The sequence below is a fragment of the Phodopus roborovskii genome, unplaced genomic scaffold (genome assembly GCF_943737965.1).
Source record: "Phodopus roborovskii unplaced genomic scaffold, PHOROB, whole genome shotgun sequence".
NCBI lineage: Eukaryota > Metazoa > Chordata > Mammalia > Rodentia > Cricetidae > Phodopus > Phodopus roborovskii.
In genome coordinates this window covers 15,544,302-15,565,251 of record NW_026126418.1, presented here as the reverse complement: position 1 = coordinate 15,565,251, position 20,950 = coordinate 15,544,302, and the positions used below count along the sequence as shown (strand labels likewise).

General features: G+C 51.3%; 1 protein-coding gene across 7 annotated transcripts in view; it reads right to left on the bottom strand.

The window, feature by feature from the left end:
* Dgkz (diacylglycerol kinase zeta) overlaps positions 1-20,950 on the bottom strand; it is a 40,760-nt gene that overhangs the window by 6,714 nt on the left and 13,096 nt on the right. For 3 of the 7 annotated variants that reach the window (XM_051184167.1, XM_051184169.1, XM_051184170.1), the window contains exons 2-12: positions 4,750-4,858; positions 4,335-4,430; positions 3,976-4,053; positions 2,412-2,468; positions 2,068-2,136; positions 1,279-1,350; positions 1,071-1,187; positions 916-987; positions 550-645; positions 234-316; positions 74-134 (exon numbers count right to left, since the gene is read on the bottom strand). In XM_051184167.1, coding sequence (XP_051040124.1) covers positions 74-134; positions 234-316; positions 550-645; positions 916-987; positions 1,071-1,187; positions 1,279-1,350; positions 2,068-2,136; positions 2,412-2,468; positions 3,976-4,053; positions 4,335-4,430; positions 4,750-4,858 — 910 coding nt within the window. Of the gene's footprint in view, positions 1-73; positions 135-233; positions 317-549; positions 646-915; positions 988-1,070; positions 1,188-1,278; positions 1,351-2,067; positions 2,137-2,411; positions 2,469-3,975; positions 4,054-4,334; positions 4,431-4,749; positions 4,859-5,158; positions 6,113-20,950 lie in introns of those variants that run through there. The other 4 variants (XM_051184168.1, XM_051184171.1, XM_051184165.1 and 1 more) reach the window with 3 other exon arrangements.

Genomic DNA, 20,950 nt, shown 5'->3' with positions numbered 1-20,950 from the left:
GAGCAAAGTGGGTCAGTCAGGCCCCAGATGGGGGAGTAGTGCATCAAGCCTGAGCCCTGCCCACAGAACTCACCGTTCCATCACCCCCACAAGCCAGAATCCTCAAATTATGCACTTTGCGGTACATTTCCAGCCTGGGCCAGGGGAGGACAGGAATAGAGTCAGGAGACATGTGACATAGCCAGAACGAGGCAAGTCCCCAGTGTCTCAGAGAACCTGCTTGGAGTACTTACGCCTCCCTGGGTCCCCCCTGGCTTAGGTCAAAGACTTGTCGAGGGTTCAGATACCACAGGAAAGACTGGATGATCTTAGCGCCCTGCAGGGATAGTCAAGGGAAAACGAGGAGGGTATGAGGGAACAGGTGTCGGGGCACGGAGAGATGGACATGGGACTATACTAAATGGTGAGATGGGACAGGGTCCTCTCAGGGTCTCTGGGAAAGCAAGGCTGAAGCCCCAGATGGTTGCTGAGATTGACGACGGATGGGCAGGTGGGTATGACGCTAGTCACCTCCTCACCGGTGCTTGTGGGTAGAAAGCTTGTGCTTACCTGGTTGCCCCCACTCTTGGGGTTCACGAACACCAGCAGAGGCTTCATGAGGGGGGATGGGGTAGGCCTGATGATGAAGGGCCTCCAGCGGCCTTCCTGGGAGACAGAGAGCTTGTAAGCTGCTTTCCTCTCCTGGAGGTCCTAGCTTCCATCCCCCTCGGCACCCCTGCCACAAGTGAGCACACCCTCATATATCAGACCTGTCATGGGCCTGTCCACAAGGAACAATGAAGTTGATCTCCCACCTCCTCAGACCCCTAGAGCCCAACCTGAGTCAAGTTAAACTGGCAGTTTGGTCCAAAGGTCCTGGATAGAGAGAGTCCCCTCTCTAGTTCCTGGTCCCAATCACCCCAGCCCAGGTCTAACCTCGGGTCCTTTCTTGCTGGATCTCCTCTTGAAGGATGCTCTCTTTTTCTTCTTGCTGGCCTTGAGGGTATTCTGCAAAGGAGCCAGGGGTGTGGGTGAGATGGGACTGGTAGGTCCCATGGGGGACAGGTGCTAAGAGTAAAGGAAGGACTCACCTGGGGCCTCCGGGCCCTCAGGATCCAGGTGGGTGGGATAACCACAGCTGCATGCACCCCCAGGGAGCAGGGCTCCTCAATCTGCTGCAGCATGAAGCAGGACACCTTGCTGTGGTACTGGAAGATAGCCATTAGCAAGGCTGAGCCAGGCCAGGATGAGACTGGGAACCCACCAGAAGCCCAGCACAGGCTCACAGAGGCCACTTACAGCCTGCTTGCACCAGGAGCAGCTGATGGCTACGATCTCCTTGCTGTGGAAGGTGAACTTCTGCTGGAAGCCCTGTGGGTGGGACAGGGTGGCTAGGGCACAAGGTGGCCTACTAGAGACCCAGCTGCCAACCTTTCCTCACCCAGGAAAACTAAGCACACTAAAAAACAAAAAAAAAGCCTTCAAAATATAAAATAAGCCCTAGGGGCAGAGCAGGGAAGCTTGGCTAAGAGCCCACTAGCACGGCAGATGATTGCTGAGTGCTGAGTGTATCCTCTGGAGATCTGCCTAACTAAGGCTTCCTTCCAGCCCCCTGACCTAGACGGGCCCCATGAAAGTTCTGTGCTGACTAGTTACTGAACCATCTTATCTGTGCCCTGTCCACAAATCATCATCAATGGCTAGTGTGTGTAGGGCACAGAGGGATGAGCCCTTGCATTCTCGAGAGCCTGTCTTACAGTGGGTGAGCAGCAGTGCTGTGTGGGGAAGATGTCCTGAGCAATCAGTCCACAAGCCACTGTCCTCAGGAGACAGGGAGACTGCTGCCTAGCTCAAGACATCACACACCACAGTCCCTAAGAAGCTACTGTATTAAAGAAATACAGTTCTCAAAGGGTCCCTTGCAAGTTCAAAGGTTGGACACCCCACATCAGAAGAAAATCATCTTCCCTTTCTTGCTTAACTAAAAGACAAACCTGAGACTTCACTCTGGAGCTATTGTCAATGCCCACACTGAACACACAGGGCCAGTGGGCGGCATGTAGCTAGTGCCCTCAAACGGGCCCTTACCTTCCCACAGTGCCGACACTTGCCATCCTGGCGTCGCCTATGTACCCAGTGGTGTCTTACGAAGGTTGGCTGGGGAAGGGGAGAAAGGTTGTGGGAATGAGTGAGGGGCTGGACAAGTACAGCCCTGAAATCAGTCTAAGTCTACAGGAAGCCCTCTCATTCCCAGAGAAAGGGACTGCAAACTTTTCCCCACGGTCTGGAGGGAAGGTTGAATCCTACCCCTCTGCAGACAGGACAGCTGACTCTGGGTAACCCTGGGCCCTTAGCCCAGAACCTCAAACCCCTGATGGGGTCCCCCAGGAACCTGGGCCTCCCTGCTCCTCACTACTGTCCTGTACACTTACCTCACGGACGTTTCTGGAGCCTGATTCACGGAAGGATGGCTTGCACCGAAAATTGATCTGTGAAATATTGCAGTGACCAGCAAAACGTCAGAGCCTTCTTTTGGACAAGGTCACCTAGAGTCAACCTCACAGGCAAGTAGAGTCCCAAATCATCCCAAGAGCAACTTGGAACATGGGTACCCCATCTCAGAAGCCCTCCTGACTACTGGCCATAGGGAGCTTTCATTTTTCTTTCTTTTATTTAGGACACAGGGATGAAGAAGCTAGGGTAGGGGTGGGGATTCATGTCCACCTCACACTGTGGTGAGTGGGAGCACCGTTTGCTCATCTTATTTATTTCTTACCCTCCAGCATTCCCAGGTCAAGTAAAGGCAGAAACCAATCCTTTCTGTGGCTGTACAGTCTGATCCTTAGCCAATGCACTAAACCCAGGTTCATGGTCACCTTCTATGATGGGGCTGTGTTTCCCTTCTTTCTCCCTCCCACTCCCCCCGCCCCTCCCCGTTCAGCCCTGGCTGTCCTGGAACTCCCAACATAAACCAGGCTGGGTTTGAACTTGAAGAGACTGTCTTGCCTTCCAAATGCTGGAATTACAGGCATGTCCCTCTATGCCCAGCCAGGGATACATTCCTACTTTTCTTTCCCCAACAGTGCCTGCTTCAGTCTCAGAAGAGTCACAGGAAAGCCTCACTGTATAATTCAGGGAGTGGAGAAATCAGCCCAAACTAGCCTTGCTGGGGGAATTTTGTTATTAAAGACTTTGTCACATGATGGCCTGAACTTCAAAAGCAAGAGAGTTCATATCTTGCACACCAGGCCTATTCTCTGTCTTGACAGCACCTGGTCTGGCATTCCCCTTTCCCTCCCCACAGACATGCTTGGAAAATGGTTCTTGGGAAGTATCTTTACAGAAGCAGTATTTACACAGATGGATCCAGTCACAGCTGAGCATTTGCAAGTTTGACGGTCGTGGTTTTTTACAAAATAATTTATTTTATTTTATGTGCATTGGTGTTTTGCCTGCATGTATCTCTGTGTAAGGGTGTCAGACCCTGGAGTTATAGACAGTTGTTAGCTGCCACATGGGTGCTGAGAACTGAATCTGGATCCTCTGGAAGAGCAGTCAGTGCTCTTAACCGCTGAGCCATCTCTCCAGCCCAACTGTTGTGTGTTTATTTTCTAGAACTGAAGACTGAAGCTAGGGCATTGCACATGCAAGACAACTGCTGTAGCCCCAGCCCACAATGGCCCTTGTGAATGTTAGGCTGGACATGGTAAAATGGCATACTGGCCACCACCTGATAATTCATGCCATTAGGTAATATTCAATGAACCTCACTTCTAGGCCATGCTCATTCTAGAGAGTAAGGTACAAGAGCTAGCAAATGGAGAGAGGCAGGGTTAAATGCAGGCATATGACTCAGGGGATTTGCTACTGTGCTTGCTGGGTCATTCTTGGCAAGCTATGCTTGTGTAACATGGACGTACATGGAGACATAGTGTGTATATCAAGAAAAGCTTCGGCATCCCAAGAGGGCACAAAAGGCTGAAGAGCTACACTCACCTTCTCCAGCTGTTCAATGCATGGGGTGTGTACCACAATCTTACAGGCTGCACACTTTCTTCTGGGCACCGACTTCTGCTGCAGGACAGAAAGAGGGGAGGCCCTGAGGCACCAGGTAACTCCACCCTAGATACCACCCCAGGGCAAGCAAAGAACAAGTTCTATGTATGGGGATTCCAGTCCCAGCACCTGTCATCAGATAAGACCTCCCTCCTCCCCTCCCCTACCCTCCCCCTGGAGCAGCCCACAGCAAGTACAACCAGGTGAGAGCAGTGCTCATCCAGGGCTGCAGCGGTTGCCTTGCACGTCTAGACCCAATACACCACCAGGGGGCAGCAGGTCCCACCAAGATCACTCACCAGCATCTTGGCTACGCAGTACTGCTCCCCAACATAGCAGAAGTCACCGGACACGTTGGTCTCAAACCAGATGTGCTCCCCATACGCTGCTGACTCCTAACCCATGGGATGAACAGGCTCAGTGCTTAACTGCCGTCCCAACCCTACCCATCATCCACCTCCCAAGACAAAGCCTGCTATAGCCACCACAATCTTCTTTCCTCTCTTTAAGTCTGCTTTAAGACTGCTTTAAGTCTGGCTCAAAGGCTGCTGCCTCCCCCTTGGAAGTCTGCCCAGACATGGGGGCTTCTCTCCCAGTTGCCCACAAGCCCTGGGTCCCTACTGCTCAGGAGGATCAGAACTCAGCAGGGACTGGCAGAGTAGTTGTTTGAGCTTCCTTCCAGCTTCCTGCCCTGCCTAGTACACAGATACTCACACTCCAGTCCACAGTGCTCCGGATCTGCCGCTCAGATTCACCACATGGGGCCCCAGACGTGGGAGGAGGGGGTGCCAGGTGCTGGAGGCCTGACTTGGTGATGGCTTTCCTACAGAAAGGAGGACAACTGAAGGCCCAGGGCCAGCTGGGAGCTTGTGTCTCAGAAGACAGAAGCTACTTCCTTCCCCACTACCCAGAAAAACTGCCTCCTGCAACTTCCACAAAGTACAAGATAGAAGCCCACGGGGGCTTAGCTGCCCGGAGGCTCTTCAGGTCCTTTCTCCAGCACTTCCCAGAGATGCTTCCAAGCAGGCCACCCCCCAGGCTAGGCAGAGCTTCAAAGTCCTCACTCTGAGCCAGACCCCATGGAGGCTACCGCACATGCCCTACTGACCACTGCTATACCTACATAAGGAGGGTGTTCCAGGGCTGGGGTCCAGCTGACTTCCGCCTTAGAGCTACCTGGCGTCTGCGAGACAGTGGGCGCACACGGGCAGGTACCATGGGGCCTGCTGCAGCGCCCGAGGCTTTTTGGTTTCGGCCCCCAAGACCTGGGTGTTGGCCTGAGGGCCAGCGATGGCTGAGGCGACGATAGTGCCCATGCAGGCCCCAAAGAGTATGGCCATACACCACATCAGCAGGGAGCAGGTGAGAGGAGGCCCTGCGCAGGCAGCGGGGCATGGGAAGTAATGGCCAGGTGCCCTGGTGTGAGGAGGGCCTTGGTGTCCTGCTGCCTGGTTTGGGATCACTTGATGCCCCAGCTGTCTCATCTCCCTCCACCTCCTCCTTCATGCCCACGAGCCCAGCCAACAGCAGGGGTGCACCCAGAGGCTGGGCCCCAACAGTAGCAGGCTGTAGGGTGGGTACCATATCCACCATGAAGCGGGGATTGCGGGCAGGGGGTGCAGTGCTGGAGCGCCTGCGGCTGGAACTTTGGGTGCCCACACCGCAACTGGGGAAACAACCCTGGAGCTGTGCACTGGAACGGCGCCTCTGGGCCAGTGAGGAGGAGGCCTGTCCCGCAGGGGAGCGGCGTCGAGCCTTGCCTGTGGGCAGCCCCACACCACTGGACCGCTGCAGCCTCTCTCCAGGACCTGGTGCCTTCCTCTGGAAATGCCTCCTAAAGAAGGTCTCCATGCCAGGGGCTGTTGGGCATACAGACTGGGAATGTCAGGAGCTGAGCAAAGAAGTGACTCTTAGGTGCTAGGGATGAGGACACTCTGACCTCCATTAAAGTGCTTGCAGGTAGCAGGAAGAGCAGGGAGCCCAGGCTTACAGCTAGTGGACAGCAGATACTGTTCCCAGCTAGAATTCCCCAAATTCTACCCCAGGAGTTTTCTGGAGATGGGGCTTCACCTTCCAGGGGACTAGAAAAAACAAACTTTGCCAGAAATGAAAACAAAAGGTGATCTGGGAACCAGACTCTGCCTAGGTAGACCACAGGGCCCTGGAGTCTTTCTCTCTCATCTGACCTTCCTTTTGCCCCAACATGCAACAGGTTGTTTCTCTCCTGGGATACAGTGCAACTAAGCAAACAAAAACAAACAAACAAAGGACCCCAGTCCTGATAGGATCTCTATACTCAGTCCCAACCAGGGTTCAGACACTGGGAAACCAAGCTTTAGAGAGTTGGAAAGGCACACCCACCCACCCACCCACCCAAGAAAGTGCTCTTGTCTTGGAGATGAAGTAAGAGGCTTAGGTTAAATGAAAATCCTTCTAAATTCTGGATGCTATGTGTACACAGCTCTAAGAACTTCCTAGTACTGAGTGGCCATGTCTTATCATCATTCTCCTTTCTGATGAGCAGAGTATGGATATCCCAAGGTGTGATGCCTGAAAACTCCTTACACCTTCCTGTGGAGGGGCCAGTGCACCACACTGTCCCCTAGACTCCAAAGCTTGAAGCCTCAGCTCATAATTCTAATCTTGAGGTGACCCATCTGCCCCCTGCAGGGAGGGCAGGGGCCTTGGTCTCCACCCTTGGTGTATACCAGGCCATGTAAGCTCTCCAGAGGTCCTCCCTTTTACCTGCTCCCCTGTTCTATCTTTCCTCCTTCCCAGGCTACTGGGATCAGCTTCCTCTACTCACATCTCTTCTACATTTGAGGACTGGCAGGAAGCCCCCAGTCAGCTGAGGTTGATAGCTCCAAGTCACAGCCATGGAACAAATCACACCATAAACCAGTACTGCTAGGATGGCAGACAGTTTCTGCCCGCTGAGGGCCTAGCTAAAGCCCAGAGCAGGGACGAGGTACCCTTAACCATCAACATGCAAGAGAAAGGATAGTCTGGGAGTGTTAGTCCCACCTGACTATGTAGCACCTGATCTCAAGCCTCCATCTATCCTTGCCATGGGTCTTGGGTAGGTAGCTTCAGGGTTGGTATAGGGTGTGACAGAGAAGGAAGTGGGCCCAGGAAACAGAGCTCCTGCAATCAGCGAGCAGGGAGGTAGCTGTGCTAGGAAAAACAACATTGAGACTGAACAGGATGTGAGTTCCAGAAACACTGGGAGAAGAGAGCTAGTTTTTTCCCAAAGTCAGGGTCAGGGTCATCCAGCTAACATTTATTGAGTCCACTATGTGTACACACACACACAGTGCCTGAAGAGGAAACTAAGGCACAAAAGAGTAGTATACACTAAGCCCACAGCAGACAGTATAGAGCAGATGTTGGACCCTGGACCTGTCCCCAGGGATGGGTATAGTACAAGGTCCTCTTGGACCCCAGGATAGAGGAGAGATGGTTTAGAGAAAGGGCCCATAATATTAACACCCATCCTATTTACCCAGCACCTACCCTGTGTCAGGCCTGGGGTAAGCCCTCTACCATCTCACTGATCCTACCATAGCCTCTGAGGGAGGCAGGACCAACAGCTTTATTACACAGATAAGGATGAGGTTCATAGTGGTAAGAGCATGCATGCCCAGAGTTACACAGCCAGCCAGCAGCAAAGTCCAGGTCCTGTGCCCAGGGCTACTTGAGTTAGGGTCTGCTTTCTATCCCAGGAAGAGAAACTTGCAGGTCTAGCTGCCTGCTGCTGCCAGGGCCCTCGCTTGCCAGGTCTCCCCTAGGGTGTCAGCTTTCCCCATCACTCTGCTCAGACCACACTGTGACAGCTGCCCAGCCTGGAGGAGATTAGTCACCCGGACACACATCACACCGCCTGATGTTACTGTCACCCAGAAAACAAAAGGCCACAGTGGGTGTGGGGGAGGTGCTGCCACACACTCTGGGCAGTGGTAAAGGCTAGGCCTCCCTACTGTCCAGACCTGCATGACAAGACAAGAAGGAAGCAGCTCTTGTTAGGACATATGGCAGCTTACACGCACAACTATAGAACCCACACTGCTGCCAGGTGCTTGTAACAAACGTTTCCTCGGCTGCCCTGGGGTGCTGCCTCCCAGTGCAGCACAAGGTCAAGCCAGTGCATTAAGACCATGTACCCTCGGCCTCAGTTTCCCTGTTTGCCTAAGAAGACTGTTAAGATTGTTTGACATCTCAGGACAAGCTCTCCTGCCACACACTATCATCCCCGAACACCACTGGGTTCCCACGGCCCCCTCCTGCTGGTCCCATGCTTCCTGTTCATCTCATCTCTATAGGAAATTTGGTCTACTGGCCAAAGATTGCCTGACTACACTTGCTATCTCTGCAGAGGCTACTTCAGGGTCTAATTAGAGGCCCAGCCTGGACTGGGCCTGGCAGATCCTACCTATTATCCCAGCATGTGGGAGGCTGAGACAGGGAGATTGCTGTAAGTTTGAAGCCAGCCTGGGCTACAGTGTATAACTAATTGTCTTAAAAAGAAATAGTGATAATAATAATAATAAAACCCAGCACAGTGGCACACGCCTTTAATCCCAGCACTTCAGAAGCAGTGTCAGGCAGATCTCTGTGGGTTTGAGGCCACCCTGTCAACAAAGCAAGTTCCAAGTTCCAAGGCAGCCAGGGCTACACAGTGTGACCCTGTCTCCACTGATTAAAGAAGCCCTGTTTGGGACTGGAGTTCTCCCGTGGTTCAGCTCTGAATGGACTGCTCCCCTCTTTCCCTGTCACTTCCACACACCACACAGTACATGTAAAGGTCATGGGGGGAAGCCCCAGAAGATTCTCACACCAATAGCACAGCAAAATGGTTGCCCCTAGGCTTCTTGGTCTTGTCTGGAGCAGCTAGTCACACTCTAGGAGGACAATGTAAAAATGGTGCACAGGGTCCCATTGATCTCCAGGATCCTGATGGGTCAGGGTGGACAGGACAGCGAGGGATGCCATGGTCGAGACAGGCACGGCAGTGTCAGGCCATGTGCCCTTGATAGCAGACCTGCAGCAGTAGAGCTAACGCAGTCACCCATTAACGGACCCTGGCACTTTGTTAGCTATCAGCTAAGAAGGGGTGGTGGCCTCCTAGCCAGACTATCTCACAACTGATGCCAGCTACAAATGAGAAAAACAAGCACTTATGAAAACCTGGTATAATGGTGTGAACTTGTAATCCCCTGCACCTGGGAGGCAGAGGCAGAGGCAGACTACACAGCAAGCTCAATGTCTGCCTGGGCTACATGAAACATGTCTGTAAATAAATAAATAGGCAACCACTTTAGGACCTAGTATCTATCACCATGCCCTTCAGCAGATCAACTAGCCATTCCAAATCTACTTTCCCATGTGCAAGACAGGGTCACACCTCCCAATTCCAAAGGCGCATAAGGGACATCCTGTTGCAATGAAGCACATAAAGTACCCGATACCATTTGGCAGACCTAGAACATGGAAGAACCCCAGGGCCTATGGTCGTGCCACCTCCTGAGGTTTGTCTCTGCCCATAGCGGGGGTGGGAACCCAGGAAAGGAAGCAAGAGTACCCAGTGTGGACACCACTCACCACATGAGGAACAACACGCACCTAGGTGTCTGCTCCTCCTGGGGAGTACCCTCTGCACTTGGCAATAGGCTGGTCCTCGGGGAATCCTCTACCTCCAGAGGAACCTGCACAGGACACCAGATGGGTCCTGCCACAGTGGCTACATCATGCTAAGGGAAGGGTCCTACAGACCTCTGTTCCATGAAGGCTGGGCCTGGGGTAGGGAACCTGTCCCGGAATGAGGACCTGCCTGGGTCAGAGGGACTGCTTGCCAGAAGCCAGCCCTGGTTGCTGGGCTCCTACAACCCCAGGTTAAGGGAGAAGAGAAAAGGCTGGCCTGAGCTGGTTAGGCAGGGTGCTGACTCTACCAGGTCTCCTCACTAAAGAGACTGCCCAAACAAACAAGGACAACACACAAGAGAACAGGACTGGAGGATATGAGTGTGGCTCCACAGCCAATCAGCCATTTCAGATTCTGCCCAGACCTGGTGGGTCCTCCAGGCTCTGTTCCTTTTCCAACAGATGGGGGTAGGGCTGGCAGGGGAGGCCCTCATCTAGGGATGGTGGTACCTGGGCCTACTCTGAGCTATCCTCCCAAAATCCACCCGGACGGTCATAGGGGGGAGCAGGAGGTAAGGAAGAGAGGGAGTCCCTCTTTGACCTGATCTGGAAGTCAAGGCAGCAGGCAAGAGATGGACAAGCAGGTGGGGGCTGGGGTCCCAGGCGCCTCGGCTCTTTCTCCAGTTTGCTCTGGCTGCCGGACTCTACTGAGCAAGTCCTAGTTTGGAGAGCTAGCTGCAGTGGCTGCTCGTCTGCCCCCTCCCCCTCACCACCCTCCTCCCCCAAGCCGGAGACAGACAGCCGTTATGAAAATAGACCAATTGGTAACCGACTGCACTTCCTCTCCCAGTGGTGGCTCCTGGCCCTACAGCAGGCAGGCAGCAGGCGGTGGGTGGGTGGGTGAGCGGCGCACAGGAGCCTGGCTTCCCTGGCACCTCTTCCTCAAGTCCCTCTCTAGGCTGAGTGACACTCAATACACTCTCCCCAGTAACAGGTTAGCCCATACTGTGTCTGGATAAGGGTGGGGGTGGTGTCCCTTTTAAGGAAAGGGGGACAATCACTTACTGTCCTATGTCCATGGGACAGGTTTTATGGGGTTTGGGGCAACTAAGCATACTGGTTCCAGACAAAACAACCACAAAATAATTATCTATGGAGTGTTTCACAACTTAGACAGTCTTTTCTCACCAGCATTATTAGCCAGGAGGCTGGTAATTCCCCTGTGCGGGAGGCTTACTGTCCCTGATGAACAGATGGTCACCTCAGGCTCCCGGGAGCCTGTGACTCCTGTCTTGGGAGTAACTAAGCTGGGCCTCCGGAGCCTGGCTCTTCTGGCTCTGTCAAAGGGGCTAGGAGTCTTTCTATGCCTGGGTCCATGCCAGCTAGAGAATATTTAGAAGGGATCAGCTGGTGTCACAACCTGGTATGCCAACACCTACCTCCCCCAGCTCATGTTCCTGCCATGCTCACTAGGGAATGGCAGCTATCAAACTTCCTGATTCCAGAACCACTTTCTACTCTTAAAAAGAGAATTAACTAAAGCTCCTAAAAGAATTTTGTCTGGGGAGCTGGTAATAGCTCCTAACATTTAACCAAATACAACATAAAATAATCCTGAGAACACTAATCACTCAGGAGGCAGAGATAGGTAGATCTCTGAGTTCAAGGTCTACATAGTGAGTTCCAGGCCAGCAAGGACTATATACTAAGACCCTGTCTCTGGGAAAGGAAGGAAGGAAGGAAGGAAGGAAAGGAGGAAGAGGAGGGAGGACAAACAATATTACATAAAACACAATAAACATCAGTGAAAAGGCATTGTTTAACTTTAAAAAATATATTTGTTATGTGTATATTTTCGAGTCCCACACAGTATATGTGTAAGTCAGAGGACAATAGAGCCAGTTATCATTTTGCTCTATGTGAATCCTGGTGGCCAAATTCAACAGGCCAACTTAGAAGCAAGTGCTTTACTTGATGAGCCATCTTGCTGGCTCATTTTATGTTTCTGCACCCCTAATGTCTGATTTTCTAGCAGCACTGGTTCCTATGAACTGTTCACCCCTGCACAAGTTGTCAGGGGTTATTCTGGTGGAGGAGCATGAGGGAATGTACCTCACCTTGCCATGTGGAGTTAGAAAAGGGATGGAGAGCACACCAAGCTTCTTTTATGGTATCACTTGAAACTAGGACAAGTGGTATTTCTTTCTTTTCTTTTTTCCTTTTCCTTTTTTTTTTTTTTTCCCCCAGAAAGAGCTTCTCTGTGTAGCTGGCTATCCTGGAACTCTCTCTGTAGACCAAGGCTGATCTCAGTCTAAGAGATCCGCCTGCCTCTGCCTCCCATGTGCTGAGATTAAAGGTGTGCATCACCACCACCCTGCTGAACCTGAAGTTTTATCTTACAAGGTTTTGTTTTTCTTTTTCAGGGGGTGAGGTGGGGGTGAGGGGTTGCCTGTCTTTGAGATAGGGGTCTTATTAAGTATCTCTGACTAGTCTGGCACTCCTGAGTTCAGGTGAACACCCCTCTTCAGCCTCTTGAACAGATAAGGACACAAACTTGCACTGCCACAGGGCTGTAATGCATTTTTCGAGACAGAGTTTCTCTGTATCATTGGAGCCTGTCCAGTAGACCAGGCTGGCCTCAAATTCACATAGATCCACCTGCCTGGCCTCCCAAATGCTGGGATTATAGGCATGCAAAACCACTATCCAGCTTTAGACAGCATTTTGTAACAGCAAGTGTAGGTCAGTGGATACTGTGGTAGTGAGCTATGCAGACCTTCCAAAGGTTGACACATTTCCTCATAGAACATCAAAAGAACATCACCTTCGCTGTCTTCATTGCTCTCTACAGTTTCCTGTCCTAGGAAGCCCCTCCCTCCATCGGAAGGTAGATACAAAGTTTCCAGAATTCTGAGTCCTGCTCAAACAAGAGTTTCTTGTTGGTCACAAATGTAGATACTGTTTTTGAAGTGCAGGCTCACCTCGTTCATATGTGGGAAGGTGTCTTGCAGACACCTGGAGTCTGACTAGTTATTCTATCAGGTTATCAGGTGCTCAGTACAAAGGATGCCACTAGCAAGCTGGGTGTAGAGGCCCACACCTTTAATCCCAGCACTCAGGAAGCAGAGGCAGGCAAAGCTCTCAGAGGTTTAGACCAGCATGGTCTACAGAATGAGTTCCAGAACAGTCCAGGCTATGTAGAGATCTAGGCTCAAAAAAAAAAAAATGGAACAACCAAACCACTAACAGCACAGCCTGGACTTAGCTAAGAGTTTTAGCACATTATAGTTTAGCTGGCAACAAAACTTAGGTAAACTCCATTTCATCACACAAAAATATTAAACACACACACACATACACACAAGGGTCTCAGGCTGGTCTTTAACATCGTTCTCCGGTCTTGGCTTCCTCAATGCTACATTGCAGCATCTAGCATTTAAAATTACTAATTCCCCCCCCCCCTCTCGGTCTCACATAGTTCAGACAGTCCTCAAATCTCTATGTGGCCACCTTATGAGTGCTGTGAATCAAATTTAGAGCTTAGGCATGTTAGGTAAGATTTCTACCAACTGAGCAGTCTCCCCAGCCCAATTCTCTCAACTCTTTTCTAGAGAAACCTGAGTAGACACACAGTAGGGGCCTTACTGGCTTGCATACTTCCTATCTGCCTCAGTGCTGTATCCCTACACCTGGCGAACTTGCTGCCTGAAACACTGACCTCCCTTCTCCCCTCCTCACTTGTCACCTAGAGTCCACCTGCTCACAGCTGCCCAGACAATCGCTCACTCCAGTTGACCACCCATCTGGTTCTTTCACCACAGAAACCCTGAATGGCTTATTTTTCTCAGGTCCCTATGCCTTATTCTTCCACGAGGCAACCAGCTCCTGGGGGCCGGGGCTCAATGAGTATATCTGGGTGTGGTATGTCCAGCACAGCACAGGGCTGGCAGGGAGCTATGTTTACTGTGGATCGGCTCAGGAGGAAGGAATAGGGAATTCCGTGGGGGGAGGGCTCAGAGTCTTCAGGGATGGGAAGCGCTTCCTCCTGGGTACTCCACCAAGGGCTGGCCACAGGCCCAGGCCACTTCTCTTTGTTTGTACTAAGAGAATAGCAATGGGTCTTTGTTTTGGTGGCCACCTTCCTCTCCTCTTTGGGAGATTCAGATCTGGTGACACCTGGAGGCCCCTTTCAGGGTTGGGAAGCCACTGATTACTCCACATTCTCTGTGGCTTTCCTTATAAACAGAGACAGTGGGGGGGGGGTGCCCAGATGCTTGGGGGCTAGGCCAGGCCCTGAATGAATTCCTTGATGAAATGTCCCCAGCTTCTTCCTTCGTGTTGTGAGGGAACACTCACCTCAGGGTCTGGTTCTGCTGGACTCCTGAGAAGTAGTAATGACTGGCCAACTGGTTCCTTTAGCGTTTCCTCTTCAGTCCTGTGCCCCCCCCCCCAATCATTTGGAAGCACTCACTTATGCATGACTGCTCCCCACTGACAAATGACAGCACCTGGGCCTGCAACCAACAGCTTTCCCTCTTATTTCCTTCCCTTTGAAAAAGAGTTAACATGTACTTTGTGTGTGTGAGCACACACAAACCCTCACATGAATGTGTGTAAGTATACATGCATCATCATGCTATAATGCACATGTAAAGATCAGAGAACAACTTTCAAGAGTTCAATCTCTCCTGCCGTGTGTTCTGAGGCTCAAACTCAGGTCACTAATTTGGGAACAAGCACTTTTAACCTCTGAGCCATCTCTCCAGCCCATTTCCTATTTATATGTTTAACAAATACATATTTCACTTGGCCATTGATGATTTATTTATTTGAGGCAATGTCACATGTAGCACAGGATGACCTCGAACTTCTGATCCTTCTGCCTCTACCTCCCAAGTGCTGGGGATTACTGGCAATGACTACCATACCAGGTTAGGCAAATACTGCCCTATTAATGCTGATTGAATTAATTGTTGGCACTATCATCTCCATTGTCTATCCTCATACTACAGATGAGGGAGTAAGGTACAATGGAGTTCAGTGGCTTGCCCAAGACCTATAGTTGCCATGTTTGCCACTTTCCATTGCTTCTGGCACACAAATTCCTCTATGGTTGGCACCTATATAATGGGAGTCTCTATAATAGAAACCGGGTCCCCCTCTGCATGGTGAACTCAAGCTCTGTTTTTCCTTCTCACCTTTAAGAGTTGGCTTAGACACTGGGTCTGCCAGAAAGTGTTCCCTAGGACCATCTCCCAGAGGAGCGGGTTAGCTGCTCCCACACTCAGACCCTCTCCTGGGTTTTTGGGCCAGCAGTGTTGACCTGCTAGGCTACATCCCCCATGAGACTACAGATCTTGAGGCCTTGTATCACTAGTAATCCCCAAGTGTTGGGCATGGTCTGAATGGTCCCTCCTGAGCTTTGGTCAGTCTGACAACAAATGGCTTCAGGCTGACTGCCCAGCTCCTCCGGAGGCCCTGGGTAGACAAAGCTTTTGTTTTACAGGGAGCCCTGAGACTGATTCCTAACAGCAGCTCTCCCAATGGGGCTCCTTAGCTGAACCTGTGCCCATTGCTTTCCCCAGCGTCTGCAGAATTCCAATTCCCCATCTGCTTGAAGATGGACCCCCTAGTTACACTCAAAATTTAATCTCTCACCACCTCTGAACCCTCTGGCCCAGTCCAAAATATCCAACACAGCCCTCCCCATCTCACTGACCACCTTCACCTTGTGACTTTGTGGGTCCCAGCCCCTCTATCTGGGGCTTCACAAGGAAAGCCATGGAGAACAGGGAGTGGGCAATGGCTCCTAGCCTAGAAAGAAGCCTCTACTGTAATGTCAAAGGTTTGCAGTTCTGCTTCTGGCCAGCTCCACCCCCTCAGGCTAAAGTGCTTTACCTGTCTGAGCCTCAGTCTCCACATCTGGTAACTGGGGCTCCAGAGACTCTAGGGATTGCTGTGGGCTAGAAAGAGAAGTGTTTATGGTAAATATTTCCTCAGTTTAATGGGCCTTTCAAGAAAGGAAATACCTCCAGAGGCCTAAAAATCAGGGTTACTGCTTGGCAAGACAATTTGGTAACATCTATCTAAGCCAAGGCACTTGGGCCAGGGCCAGAACACTGGTAGAGAGGGACACTCAGGGAGCCACACATAGAAGCAATCTCTGGTGACTGCAAGCAATGGTAAAAAACTAAAAATGTTCAGCTCATACTTAGGCACTTGGGAGGCTAAGAGCAGAGGTTCACAACAAAACAAAGCAAAACAAAACAAACCAACATTCCCACAATATTATATTTTTCCCCCTTTTTTTTTTTTGAGACATGGTCTGGCTATATACCTAGAACTCATTATGCATCCCAGACTGACCTCAAACTCTGTATCCTCCTGCCCCAGCCTCCAAAGTGCTAAGACGAAGACTACATTCATGTAACACTATGCCCAACTAAGGCACACCATTCAAATCAAAGTTAAAGCCAAACAGAGTCTGGAGAGATGACTCAGTTGGTAAAGTGTCCACTGTGTGAACACAAGGGCCTGTTTACAAACCCTAGCACCAGCTGAGACCAGTCTTAGTCTCTTTAAGAGATTTCCAGAGGAGTTGGGTGTGGGAGCTCACATCTCTAATCTCAACACTCAAGAGCTACAGCAGGAGGATTGCCATGGGTTCAAGACAGGTTTGGGCTATAGAGTGAGACCTTGTCTCAATCCCCATCTTCATTCCCCAACCCCCCCCCCAAACTAAAACAGGCTGTGAGAGGGTGGCCAGCTGCCCAGTGTTGTCTTGGGTCTCCCCTGCCTGGTTTCAACAATGTGTCACTCATACTGTGGCATAACAGGCAGACCTCAGCTTTGTTTTCCCAGCAGGTCAGACGGTACGGCTCTCCTATGGGATGCCTTCCAGAGGTAGGTGGGCAGCAAGCAGGCTGTATCAGTGGGTTGTCTTATGTGGGCTAGGGAGCAGGAACCAACTTGCCCCCTTTCACAACCACCCCCGGCTCTCTCTGTAAAATGTCAGCAAGCTAGAGAAGGGGGGTGGAGAGACAGGCAAGCTGTTAACCCGCAAGATGCTGGAGCGTGGGTGGTGCAGGCCCAGGCTCCCAGACAGCTATTTTGGCATGTGCTATGATGGTGTTCAGCCCTGGCAGGGGAGAGGCCTCTCTGTGGGAGCTCCAAACTGGCACTCTGCCAGAAAGGAAGGGGAGCAGCTCTCTGCAAGTAGAGGGAGAGGGGCGCTGGGTACAAGTGGGGGTCCATTCTCTTTCTCAGGCCACTCACTGAACCCAGGCTATCAAAGGGTCCTCTGAACCCATCTTCTGAATATTTTTCCCCTGACACCTAATAAAAAAATCACAAATGTACCCCTTTTCTCCAGGTCCAGCCATCAAGCACCATGTTGGCTGTTTTTCAGGCTCAGGCTGCCTACCTAGTATCTTTACAGCTAGCCTGCACCTAGCAGGGGCCCTAAGGGTCACAGAACCTCATGAGTTTATGGCAACTCCCCTGTGAGGTACAAATCTCTCACCAACCCACAGAGTATCTAAGGCCTCTGAGGCTCTGCAGTGTACACAAAGGGAAGGGTAGTCAGGTACTGTGCAAAGGCTTTGGGCTGAGGTCCAGGGTGAACTTCATGACCTTTCTGAGCCTTGGTCTTATTCTTCTATAAAGATGGAAGCAAAATCACTTAGGTCACTGTTGAGTTGGTCTATGAAATCAGAGGGCTTATAAGCCTATGGCACCTGTTAATGGCCAGAAGAAAGATGATCTGGGTGTCATTCACCCGGACACAGGTGAGTGGGGAGGGAAAGCATGAGTGTTCTCTCATCCACCCTCCTTCCTGCGGAACACAGCTCTAGATGTCAAACACCTGCTCTCATGTGCCCCAAGCTAAGGCAAGGGCAAGGGTAAGGGTAAGGCATCAGACATTTGGTCTAGGTTCTGGCCTAGCCTTTCCCACCTGGACATGAGTGCCAGCCAGGCTCTGGGCTGAGAGCCAAGAGGATAGGAGACCACACTATAGCCCCGATGAGATGTTGACACTCTAAGGGCTTGCAGGGGCCTCACATGAAACACAGCGGTAGTAGTGACTGAGACAGTAGCACCAGGAATGACTCCAGGGAGGGGAACTGTGAGCCTAGAGCAGTGGTTCTCAACCTTCCCAATGCTGTAACCCTTTAATGTAGTTCCCCATATTGTGGTGACCCCTAACCATAAAATTATTTCCATTGCTACCTCATAACTGTAATTTTGCTACTGTGATGAATCATAACATAAATATCTGTGTTTTCCTATGGTCTGAATCGACCCCCGTGAAAGGGTTATTCAATCCCACAGATTGAAAGCCACTGGCCTAGAAGCAAGTGTAGTAGTTCACCTTCCAGAACACAGACAGGGTCCCCTCCCTAAGCTGACAGAGGGTGGGGAGGGGGTGGGAGGCATGTTGGGAGGGCTGGGTGAGGGTCTTGGAAAGCAGGTAGGCCTTGAGATCCTGATGTGACACAAATGAACATGGCCCTGGCTGGCTGTGAGACCTTAGCTGAGTCACAGCTACTTCACTGGGCCTCAACCTTCAGGGACAGAGAAGGGTGGAGCCCCGTGATATGGAAATACACACCCCTCATTACTGGCTTCAGTCTGGCAGCTGGAGTCTTTGGGTAATTCACCAGCAGGTATATGGGTCCACCCACAGTAGGTGCAAGTGGCCTGGCAGAAGGAAACTTTCCTGGCCTACTGTCCTTCCCCACAGCAGTCTTGGTCCCCTGCTGTTGTCACAGATTTTGCAGGGCAGTTTCCTGGGGCAGCTCAAGGACCTTGAAGCCCTTTGGCCCTCTAAGGCAAATGAAGAGACCAGCTCAGCACACGCTTCAAAGCTAGCCGACCTGCCCATCAATCTTCTCCCCTCTGTCTTGGGGAACATGGAGAATTCTGGAAAGGCTTCCAGGAAGATGAGGGCTGGCTGTTGCTCCCATGCCCAGCCTCAGCTCCCATGCCTAGGCTTTCTCTGCTCAGGGATCAGAGTCCTTCCTCTGTTCTTGACTGGAAGGATACCTTCTCTCATACTGTCTCATAGTAAGTACAAATCCTGGTCAGTCCACATGCTGAGATTTGACTTTTGCCATGGTGACAAAATGACAGACACTGTCCATTCCCTCCCCTGCCCAGCAAGCCAGAACCTGGTCCATGTGGCAGTAGACAGGAACCAGGAAAATTCATCCTTCTTTTTCCAACAGGAGCCAGCACCATACCTGAGCACATGGATGAATGGGGAGCAAACAGCAGGGTGCTCCCAGCTGAGGCACTGAGGTCCCTCCTTCCCCAAGCTGGCGAGAACCCAGGGTTTCTACAGCCACCTGGACTGTTCCCAGCATTAGTCTAAGCAAGACAATTGATTCAGTCAGAGAGGTTCCTTTTGCCCCCAGACATCCTGGCGCCACAGACAGGGGTTCTCACCTCTGAAAGAGAGGCATCCCTCAGTGTGTCTCTCCATTCATTGCAAAACCACCCCAACGGGCTGTCTCTGCTCATGCTGCGGACACCTCTGCCAGCCTTGTCTTCAGGACTATGCTCACAGGCCCCATGTGGCCTGGCCTCTAAATGAAACCTATTGTGTCAAACTTGCTCCACAGGTGTCCCCTGCCCTCTGGGAGCTTATGACTTTGAGACTAATGAAGGGCAGGGAAGGCAGAACAGACGCTCTGGCTCCCAGGGGCTTGGACGGCCAAAGCTCCTTCTGTTGAAATGTGTGTGGTGCCAGGTAATTTCTGATGCCCCTGGGGTGCCAAACCAGCTAATCGACAAGCTAAGTGACCTGCCTAGGACCAAGCTGATGGCAAAAGGCCAGAGGGTGAGTCGTTCCCTCTCCTTGGACCCTGGGCTGGTTCTGGTAAACTGTCCTCTCACTAGACACTAACCAACCCTGAGGTTCAGAGAAACTGAATGTAAAGATGCCACCAGTTCCACTCAGGGTGGAGAACAGCCAGATGACCTGGGTTACAGCAGAGCCCCTCCTCCTCTGAGAGGGGGCTGACAGTTCTCAGCATGAAGTGGAGTGGGATGGAGTTGGAGGTGGGAAGAACCTATAAGCTGAGGAAGTCATAGCTCAGCTCCGTGTCTCACTGGACTAAAAGAAGGGAGATGGCAACCTGTTCCCCAGACCCCCACCCAGTGATGCCAACTGTATGGGGCAGGAGTAGGCTTGAAGGAAGACACCAGACACTGTTCTTCCTGACTTGACCACAAGTAGCACACATGTGCTGCCCACCCACCGCCATCACACTGCTAAGTATTCATGGACTTCGCAAGTGAGTCAATGTCCAAATACAGATTTCAACATTGCTTCAGCAGTCACCACTCATCTGGCTGTCATCTGTGACCCTGTCTTCTGACCCATTCAGTTATGAGTACCATCAGCCCCAAGGTTTAAGGTGTAGAGTGGGGTAGCAGAAGCAGTGTGGTAAAATGCAGAGGTTGAATGTCCGAGAAGAAACAAGAGCTGGGCTATAAATGAGCATGCAGCCTGTGAAAAGATGGAGGGATGGTTTTATCTGGGGCACTTTAGACTTATCAGCAGCCAACAAAGATGACAGAACTACATGAGCAGTATTAGTTAAAAGAACAGAACCTAGAGCAATGGCACTAATCCAAATGCCTACTCCTCCTGTCACCTAGCCATCAAGTGAAGTGAAAAGAGGCCAGCCCCACTGGGCACAGATCCTGAACACCCTGCCTGCCAGAGGAGCCCTTTCCCCCATTATGACCTCCTAGTGTCTTCTTTTTTTAAGAGCACTGATGCCCTGGTGCAGGCTCCAAAGCACAAGCCACTGCATCCATGTCTCTAGAGGCGGTCTGATTTTCTTCTCAATAAGCATCCTAGAAGATCACTTCCCATCCCAGGGTGCTGTGACCCTGCGCCTCTCCAGTTGTGTGCTCTAGAAAAACGCCCAGGCTCACTTCTAGAGCCAAAAAGCCAGACATGCCAATGGTAAGATCTAAGAATCTGAGCATCTTAAAGCTCTCTTGGGCCTCTGTGGTGTGTTTGAGATCCCGGTATAGAATGTGGATTCTGGAATCAGACCATCCTGAGTGCAAATGCTGTCTGTCTTGGCCTTTTATGTGCTGTGTGATTCTGGGAAATGGCTCCCTCTCTGATACTGTATTGATTTCACCTCTAAAAAATGGAAAAATAGAACCTACCCTGTGTATTTTAGAGAATTATATAAAGGCACTTATCACTTGCTTGCTCTTCTTGTTGAATGTGTTCAAGGCTCATCCCTGCATCTAT